This window comes from Colossoma macropomum, unplaced genomic scaffold (genome assembly GCF_904425465.1).
Source record: "Colossoma macropomum unplaced genomic scaffold, Colossoma_macropomum, whole genome shotgun sequence".
Classification (NCBI taxonomy): Eukaryota; Metazoa; Chordata; class Actinopteri; order Characiformes; family Serrasalmidae; genus Colossoma; species Colossoma macropomum.
Window position 1 is genome coordinate 12536472 of NW_023494786.1, and position 10446 is coordinate 12546917.

The window sequence follows — 10446 nt, forward strand, 5'->3', positions numbered from 1 at the left end:
TCACTTTCTTCGTATTTTCTTTAACCTTCTCTGCCGCCATGCCTCACCATGCTGTCGCTGCCATTAAGCCTCGCCACAATGTTTTTTCCTTCTACTGCCATCTTATCCATCACTGCCGTCTTCGCTGCTCGCCTTAAAGTTTTTTGATGCGCCACTGTGGCGCCATCCCACATCTAACACCAAATATACCGTCTGGGCAAAGAAGGATCAGAAGAGGCCATCATTTCTCCACATAATATGTCCTTTCATTAAAGAATGAGGCAGAAAAGCCACTGCCAAACAGCTGGAACAGAGGAGAAGGACACCTCCAGCCACACAACACTTGTTCAACACGTTAACTTTCCATGCACACTTTTCACTCTACGAAAAAACAAAATAAAATGCAATCTACACATAAACACATCTGAAACTACAAACAACAACACTAACAACAAGAACAACAACAACAATGCTGGGCAGAGGGGTTTGTAAATCACCACTGCCAGAGATTAACCAACATGTCAGTCCACTTTCCCACTATGTCCCTCCATCAGCTGAACACACAGGCTGCTCCATGACAATGTTCAAAAACCTGTGTGAGAATGAGAAAACAGGAAAAATGCTGGTTGGCATGAACTGCCTGAGACGGGGAAAAAAATCTGCACTATATATTGTCTTCTTTGGGTCACAGGCAACAACACACAAAAACAAACAAAACATGAAAGAGCACTGAACTAGTGTCACCATTTGTGCTGCCATCTTGGACTATAGTGGACTTACAGTAACAGTAGAAAATTGCTGGAAAATTTGACTTTGAGCCAAGAAGGAGATATTTTGTGGAAGTGATGTTTCAAACATGAAAGATGTAGATTAATTATTAATTGAATTTAATGGTGATAGTTTGGTCTGAATTGTTCCTGAACGGCATATATATTTTACTGGGTGCATCATTTGTCTGAATACATAACTAACGTTATTATACTCTTTTGTAGGAGACGTATTGGGCCGTGCACTAAAGAATATTGATGGATTGCTGAAGATGCCATATGGCTGTGGAGAACAAAACATTGCTCTCCTCGCCCCCAACATCTACATTCTTCAGTACCTGGAGAACACTAGACAGCTCACTGCAGCCATCCGTGAGAGAGCTACAGGTTTCCTTAAGAGCGGTGAGAGATCTTTTCTTCATGAAGAATCTTAGGCTTGAAACATACTTTACGCAAAGACACAAACACAGATGCTTCGAGCTATGCAGACGGGGTTTCACACATAGTATCGCAACGCAAGCGCGAGCTGCATTCTGAGCATTACAGCGGGAGGCACTATAATGACAGCCAAGCCTAGCTGTTGAGGCTGTCGGAATGACAGTAGATCCCTCACAGGTTTGTCTTCTATTGCCCCCTTCAGTACTGAGAGTTTTAACCGCCACAGCAATGTAAAAACTCACGGTGAGTTTGTATAGAAGGACCGAGCGTTTGCAGTGTGTTTGCAGAGTGCTGTCAATTGCGTTTACGTACTTGCATTCAGTATGTTTCTGGCCTTAGCCATCGTGAGTAGACTGTGAACTGCGCTGAAAACTGTGAACTGACCAGGCTAAAAATCATTTGCCTTGTCAGGATATCAGAGGCAACTGAACTACAAGCATTTCAGTGGTGCATACAGCACTTTCGGCATGGGAGAGGGGAATACATGGTGAGAAAGTCAAGACATATTCAGCTGGTAGATGTGACGAAGAATGATAATTTTCAGTTTACATTATATACACAAAGATATGTTAAATATCAATACAGATCTATCTTTACCACTAGGTTAACTGCTTTTGTCCTGAGAACTTTTGGCAAAGCACAGCGTTACATCTTTATTGATCCACAAAACATTGACAGTGCAAAGAAATGGCTGATAAGTAATCAGAGACCAGACGGCTGTTTTATAAGACAAGGACGACTGTTCAACAACAGAATGAAGGTGAGTTTTTGGAGGTGAGGTTTTTTAAGGTACTCAGTAAATAAAATGAACTGGTATCTGTTTTGAGTAATGTTCTAATGTATTACAGGGTGGTGTAAATGATGATGTAACAATGACTGCTTACATCACTGCATCGTTGCTTGAATTAGGCCATACAGTGAAGGTGAGGACACTGAGCAGCCTGTGTGAATTATGACCTTACATGCACAGGATTCATTTCTGTATGGAGGACAGACTAAAAGCATCATAATTATTTGCCAGTGTGTTCAATGTGATGCTTACTCTACAATCATATGACCTTTACCCTTGTCCTCAAAGTGAGCAATGGAAGTGAGTGACAACAATAAAACCAAAACACTCCCAATATAATCAATAAAGCTGTTTACCCCAGCTGCAAGTGGGAGAGTATGATGTGGTGGCATCTTTGACAGCCTCCCCATTTCTATTTTTAACACGTCTCTGCCATGGAGGAGGAGAAACTCTTCCATGAAGTGGACAAAAGGAGGGATCTCTATGACCCTTCCAGTAAATAAATTGCAGAGAAACCGCCAGAGTGCTTGACATTTTGATGCCACTGATTGATGAAGATATTAGCTAGTGCCCAACACCAGAGCGCACATGGGTCCATAAATCAGAACATCTTTTTAGGGTCCATGTGAATTACAAAGTTGGGAGGTGTTTTTATTCTATTTTTATTCTTATTGTGTCTTAACATCTGAGCCAAGGAATGACTTTAAAACCATTGTGTTTTTTTTTTACACTCTAATTTACATTTTGATTGTAGGATCCTGTTGTGAATAAAGGATTATCATGTCTAAAGTCCTCTATTGGCAACCTGACAAACACCTACGCCACTGCACTGCTGGCCTACACTTTCAGTCTGGCTGGAGAGCATGATGTTCGAGAGCAGCTGCTGAAGAAGTTGGATAGTGTTGCCATTTCAGGAGGTATGAAATGATGAGAAGAATTAGTCATTGAGTAACTGAGTGTGTTTACATGCACTTAATCCGATAACTGCAGAAAGTCAGATTTTGTCAGTAATTTGTTCAACGTGTTTACCTACTTGGGAAAACTCAATCACATTTCTGCTTTGCAACCTGGCAATGAACTCTCACGTTGTAGCTCTTCCTTTAGTTTGCACACATGCGCAGACTAAGGACCTTGAAATGAAGTAAGGGTTTACATGCACAGAAAAACCTGATTACTGAGATAAAATCCAAGTTTCTTTATTGGATTTCTTGAAATCTAAAAAACAGCATTAATCTGATCTAAGAAATCAGAGTATGCTGTTTACACGACAAGTTGAATTTGATTTAGGGCTCACAGGGTTATGGTTCATCTATTATTATCTCTAGATTAAGCTTATTTGAGTTATACCTCGTGTTCTTTTATATAGATGGTCGCCTTCACTGGTCTCAGTCAGCATCAGATGACTCTGACTCCTTAACAGTGGAGATCAGCTCCTATGTTCTGCTAGCTGTTCTCACTACAGCTGAAGTCACTGCTGCTGATTTGGGCTATGCTAACAGGATTGTCAGCTGGCTGGTGAGGCAGCAGAATCCCTATGGTGGCTTCTCCTCCACGCAGGTACTCAAATAAATTTCATCCCTTTTTCTAACTCTTTCTTTACTAAGTCTTTCTTTTTCTTAATGTTTTGTGATCATATAATATGTAGACATAGAAATCGGAGCTGTAAATGTGTAATTCCTTTTTGTTATTGTTTGGATCAGGACACAGTGGTGGCCCTCCAGGCTCTGGCTCTGTACTCCACCAAAGTGTTCAGCTCTGATGGCTCCAGCACAGTAACTGTGAAGTCAGATAAAGAGAGTCACCACTTTGATGTGACCCAGGACAACAAGTTACTGTACCAGGAGAGGCCACTGCAGGATGTCCCCAGCAAATACAGCATTTCAGTGAAAGGCTCCACCTGCGTGTCTCTGCAGGTCAGTGTGTCTGGTATGCAGTGGTGAAGATGGGGGATCAGGCTGGCTACCCCTAAAATCTAATTGGCCACTTGGGTTTCATGTAACTGGCTGATTAGAATAATTACACTTTTTGATTTCATAGCTGTGCATGTTGTGTGTGTGTCTGTAGCCATTAGTAGCCTCTCTCAGCTCACACAATTAAGCAAGACTGCAGACCACACTGAGGCCCAGATTCATGAAACTCTGAAGTAACAGCGCTATGCAAAATGTGAAGCATGAGCCAATCAAAATCCACATGTAAATTAGGTCATACATATTAAAGACTCAAGCCAAGCAAAACTCTGGTTGGCAGGCAAAATTGATACAATGAATAAAATGAAAAAGAAACACAAAAACTCAATTATCAGAAACAGAGCTACAAATTTAGAGAAAAGATGTGCTGAAATGCTAATGACTGTATGGGCCATTGTTGCTTTTGTTAATCTCAGGAATTCAATTTAAGCATATGAAAATTAAATGTCACCTAGTAAATATTTGACTATTATCAGAAATTCAGTTTGCACATGAGAAAATATTTCACTAATAATAAAAAAAACTAAATCTAATTAAATTAGTAAAACGTTAGTAAAAATTAGATTTTGAGTGTTTAGTTTGAAAGTGTAATTAGAATGTCAACATGTCAAGTTACTCTTCATGAAAGTCTACACTTTTAGCTCATATACATTATTTAACTTTAACTCCAATATTTATGGACCTGACTGTTTTCAGTATGAGCAGTGTGCATCGTACATCATGGCACTGCTGGAATAGATGTACCACCACTGATGGTTACTGTGAATGAAAACTTATTAAAAGTGATAGTTATGAGGTTAGCATGTTATGATTAAGTTGTCTAAACGTCTGGCACAAAACCCTCCATCCAAAATAGATGCAGACCAATTTAAATGCAATATATGCAACATCATAGCCTTTGTAGGAGGCTGCAAATGTGGCAGCCACCTACAGAGAAAATGTAACTTGAATGGAAAATGACTTCCAGTTTCTTAGAGAATAGCTTATATTCTGTCTCTGCAAATATTACAGTGACCGTTTTTAGAACAAATGCTTCTTTTGCAGGTCTCTTTGTGATTAATTACAAATATAAAACATGAGCTACATTATGCAGCTTTAAGAGACACTTTTTTATTCACTGTTTTTATGATTTGATCTCTTTTTGTTCTCAAATACAGGTGACGCTTTTCTACAATATTCCCACTCCTACTGAAACCAATACATTGAGCATCGAGGCTAAAACTGATGGAAATTGTACCAAATCATTTGGATACATTCTGTCCATCAACTTCACAGTCACGTAAGAGTGTATTTTTATTAAAAGACAAAGATGATTTATACTTAATATGAGGAAACTGGGGATGACAACTTTAGATGATGAAAAGAAAATGTTTTTAGTCAAAAACAAAATAATTACAATTATAATAATAAATAATTACAGTTCAGTTTCAGCATGAAAACCGGTCTACAGTAAGCTCCAATCTCCAGTAATTGCCTGTAGCAGTCCGGCATCTGAGCTATATTTGATGCCAGCAGAATTATTTGATCAATAACTAAATATGGTCTTATGATGTTTATATTGTAGAAACAGTAATAATAATATCTGATTGTTATGAATGTAGTGAGTAACTAACTAGCTAACAGTGTTTTATTAATTTATTTGTTTGCAGATATAATGGGGAATTAAACAGCACTAACATGGTCATAGTGGATATAAAAATCTTATCAGGATTCACAGCAGATCCCAGTGATGTAAGTAGTCCTGGTAGATTATTAAACAAATATACTGTAATTGTTCCTTTAAATCTGCTATTCATATGTTTAATAAATCATTGTAGAGAAGTAATTATTTTGTCTTTTCTTTCAGCTAAAATACCGCCCACTTGTGGAACGGGTCGATTCCAAAGATGACCATGTTATCATGTATATGAAAGAGGTGAGAGATAAACACAGTTATATACTCCTCAGTTATTGTGGACATTCATACACAGCAGGGGTGTAACAGTAAACAGAGGTCAAGGTTTGGTTCACGTCACAGTTTGGACATCACTGTCTGGTACGAGTTCAGTACAACATGAAAAAAGCAACAACAACCCCCAGACGCATAAGCCTTTTCATTTATTTTGAACAGATAGTAACATTAGTGCAAGTTACAGTTTGTTCCACCTAGTGTTGTATACACACCCAGAGGTAGGTACAGTCTGTAGTGTAGGTCATTTGCATTTGACAGGGAATGTCAGAAACTAATGTGTACAGTGATATTTCCAGAGAGCTTGTAGAGAGGAGAATTAGCACTCTGTGATGTCTTCTAGGTTCTTCAAACGCTAGAGGGCGCTCTCGAGCGAGTCCAAACTGAATGGGTTAATATGGAGCATTTGAGTAAAATCATATTTTATAAATGTTTAAACATTATTAATGTAAAAGAATACCCTCATTTCCTGAACACAGAATAGATAAAACATCTTAACACTGCTGTTATATTTTTGAACGCTTTTGAACTCGAGTTATAGGAGTTTAAAACAGCGCTTCATCTACGTAAATTAGTGAGCACAAACAGCCAATGAGCTGCTCTGCTTGCCAACCTATCAGCACTCAGTAGCAGTAATGCTAGCATTTTACTGCCCAAAACCCATTTTCGGTAGAAAAAAGGAAATATATACATAAGTTTTCTTTGCTTTTTTTGGTGAAATACATCCGTCTACTTTCTAAAATTAAAGGAACGTTCTGGGCACATGATTAGAAACTATTTTAACTTTTTGTTTTTAGCTGTTTAGCTCCATTTACCCCCATTGTTTGACCCCTCGCTCGCAGACGGCCTCTGCTGTTTTGCAGTCGTGTTTTTGATATAACGGGGGAAATAGGAAGTGGCCAGGCTCCTCATAAACCATAAAACTTCAGTTGGGATTTTGTAGTTGGGAGCAGTGACAACAGAAAAATGTGTAAGGCTTTGTGCTGAATCTCTTCACAGGTGCAAAAATATTGCAAGCTGTGGACAGAGCTAAGTCTTCTTTCATTCATTTAATTTCAGCTTGTGTTTTATTTAAAAATTCACTCTCTTTTTATTTAACTCAATAGCTGCCTTTCTCACTTCTCACTTACAGTTCAAACACCTCAAATTCAGCCTCACAGCTAGGACAGCTTCACCTGAACCACTGTTGCTAACTTGCTAATGGCTTACAGCTTAAGGCTTCTGGGCGAAACTCGTACTTGTGAAATCTGGTTCCACATTATGTTCATCAGTCTTCGTACATACAGTGTAGGCCTATTCTCAGTAAGACTGCATGGACTGAACCGTAACATCCGTACACTGATGGTTTAGGACAAATACACATACGGTTACACCCCTAATACGTAGTTATTAATAAGAACATTCATTCAGTACTTATAATTTATTCGTCTGGGACTGTAATACAAAAACTTCCTGTTTTTTGTCCTAAGGTAAGATCTGACAGGTCAAGATTTTTCACAAATTCTTATCACAGAAGTAAATCTTATCTTAATTTAAGAATTATATCTCACACAATCTTATCTCAAGTTAAGAAATCCTAAATAAACTTGAACAAGGTTGATAATTAATTATGTCTGTTACCCAACAACCAAAGTTATGCCCATAATGTTAAAAAATGTGCATTAGTTTACTAGACAGCTACTGATGGAAAAAAGGACCGAATTTAAGACAGTAGCTATTACAGAATAACCGCCCCTAAGTTCATAATCTTATCCTAACTCCAGATAAGAAAACAGTATTACAGAAATATTCTAAATAGACTACATGTCTGAAATACTGTCCTAATTTTAGGATAAACCCCAGCAGTGTCCTAACTTTTGTTTTACCTTCAGTTTTTAATCATTTTTAAGCAGCCATGACAGGCAGCGTAACAAGTTCACGATATCTAGCATAATGATATATATATATTTATTTATATATAACCACATGGTAGTTTCAATTATGAGCTTTTTTTCCACAGTTCAAAAATCCTGGACATGTAGACGCGTTCTCCACCATTCCCTTTCATTACCTAGGTGTGTTAATGTTCATGAAAACTCATCAAATAAAGTATTACAGCGATGAGGGTGAATAATGAGGAGACAGAGCTGAACATGTGGCGGTTTTATAGGAGGAATAACGTTATGCATGGCAGCTAAAGCTGGTGGAAATGGAAACTGAAACTGCAGAATGGCAGCACCCAGTTAAACAGAACAGGGACTTTGTCACAATATCACAATATGTCATAATATAATTCCCAAATTAAGACAAGATTTGCTTCTGTAACAAGAAATTGTCTCATCTTGACCTATCATAGGAAAGTTCTCTAACACGGACCGTTCTAGGCTTTAAACATGTATGTCATAATTGATAATCGCTGATTAAAAACCTTGCATATTCATAATGACACAAAACACAAAAAGGCCAATTTTACAACAAACTGGACCAAAAACTGTCCCAAAAACAACAGATGATGGAGCATTTTCGGTTTGTGTTCAACAGGTCCCAAGGAATTCTCCGATGAATTATCAGCTACATATTAAACAGGTGCTTCCAGTCAAGAACCTCAAACCAGCTGTGATCAAAGTTTATGATTACTACCAAACAAGTAAGATTTTCCTAGTCTACATGATTCCTGCACTGTTACTATACTTGTTTTGCTTCGGTTTACTAAAATTTAATACCTCTTTCATTCAGGTGACCAGTCTGAGACAGAGTACTCCTCCCCCTGTGTGTGAGCTCTCAGATCTGCAGCCTCACAATATGAGACACAGAGAAGACTTGGTTCCCTGTTTTATCCTGAGTTTATCTTAACTTTAATCAGATGTTTAATTTCTTTTACACTGAAATAAATATGATTTTCAAGCAACATGTGCTGCTTTTATAGACAGTTCTAAAGGGTAATCTTTGTGCTAAAATATATAACATGCCCTATAAAGGTGAGTGACAGTCAACTCAAGCCTTTTTAATTCAACAGAGATGAAATTTGCTGCACAATGATTTCACAGTGTGGTAGAACAAATCAAGGGCCTGGAACCAGAGGAGAAGAAGTAGCTATTGAAAGTGTTTAACAAAAAAGCCAAATAAACTTTAAGCTCACTGTATGCTCAGTGTTTGTTTTAATAATATGAATAGTGATAATTTTCTCAGTGTCTGAAGAAAATTTGGAGTTCTTTCTGTTAGAACATCTGTGAAATGCACACACACTATGTAACTGTGTAGCTACACATGAATAACATATGCAACAACACTGTAACTTCTGATGATTTAGACAATGTTACAGATGGATTATAGAAGTACAGACTATGTAATTACACATGTGTATCAACTTCAGTTTTGCCTCAAGTAATTACATAAGTGTATCTTCTACACCAGAACTTTCCTGTAGTGCAGTGTTAAAGCTACACTTTAAAATAAGTGGACAGTTCCTATGTAGTTGTTATATAGGTACTGAGTTATAATGGAGTGGTAATATAGATTTTTTTTGTGGAAATGCAACACATTTAATTAATGCCATAAAAGTTAGATTTTAAGATACGGGGACGTCTGCTGTACTGTCACATACACAAACAGAACAATTTAAAGTTGGAGCTGGTAACAATGTCATAGAACTAGCAACATAAATGCCAGCTATATGCTAGGAAAGTTGGCAGATACAGTGTAAGTAATGTCTTAATGTAAGTTATTACATACTTCCTTTTTCAGCTGGAAAAAGAAAACTTGCTGTTCCAGTCTATTTACTTAATGTAATTACATTTTTGTTATTAATCTTGTGTAATTACATGAGAGAGAATAGCCTGTTACAAATATTAAGATACACATAGTTACATGAGGCAAAACTGAAGTTGATACACGTGTGTAACTACATAAGGTGTACTTTTGTAATCCATCTGTAACAGTGACTAAATCATTAATAGTTACATTGTTGTTGCATATCTTGTTCACATGTAACTACATACTTATTAGAGACCCTTAATATAAAGTGGTACCGGTAAACCATTTACAAAGTTTAATAGTAAAGCTGTTGTTAAAATGTGGAATGAAGGCTGTACACCGATCAGCCACAACATTAAAACTACCTCATTGTTTCTCACTCATTGTCCATTTTATCAGCTCTACTTACTGTATAGGTGTACAGTTACAGACTGTAGTCCATCTGTTTCTCTACATACTTTGTTAGCCCCCTTTCATCCAGTTTTTCAGTGGCTGGATATTTTTGGTTGGTGGACTATTCTCAGTCCAGCAGTGACACTGAGGTGTTTAAAAACTCCAGCAGTACTGCTGTGTCTGATCCACTCAGACCAGCGCAACACACACTAACACACCACCACCACATCAGTGTCACTGCAGTGCTGAGAATGATCTGCTGTGAGTGGTCTTGTAGGGGTCCTGACCATTTAAGAACAGGGTTAAAGGGGGCTAACAAAGTATGCAGAGAACAGATAGACTACAGTCTGTAATTGTAGAACTACAAAGTGCACCTATATAGTAAGTAGAGATGATAAAATGGAGAGAGAGTGTAGAAATAAGGATTTTTTT

At 37.7% G+C, this 10446-nt stretch overlaps 1 protein-coding gene across 1 annotated transcript in view; it reads left to right on the forward strand.

Moving 5' to 3' along the window:
• LOC118827011 (alpha-2-macroglobulin-like) overlaps positions 1–9011 on the forward strand; it is a 33513-nt gene extending 24502 nt beyond the window's left edge. Inside the window, exons 23-34 of the mRNA XM_036598189.1 lie at positions 972–1148; positions 1596–1671; positions 1788–1944; positions 2033–2107; positions 2729–2891; positions 3341–3531; positions 3675–3887; positions 5099–5220; positions 5591–5672; positions 5788–5856; positions 8410–8515; positions 8605–9011. Of these exons, the coding sequence (XP_036454082.1) occupies positions 972–1148; positions 1596–1671; positions 1788–1944; positions 2033–2107; positions 2729–2891; positions 3341–3531; positions 3675–3887; positions 5099–5220; positions 5591–5672; positions 5788–5856; positions 8410–8515; positions 8605–8645 (1472 nt within the window). The 3' untranslated portion in view covers positions 8646–9011. The remainder of the gene's footprint in view (positions 1–971; positions 1149–1595; positions 1672–1787; positions 1945–2032; positions 2108–2728; positions 2892–3340; positions 3532–3674; positions 3888–5098; positions 5221–5590; positions 5673–5787; positions 5857–8409; positions 8516–8604) is intronic.
• Positions 9012–10446: the final 1435 nt, after the last annotated feature.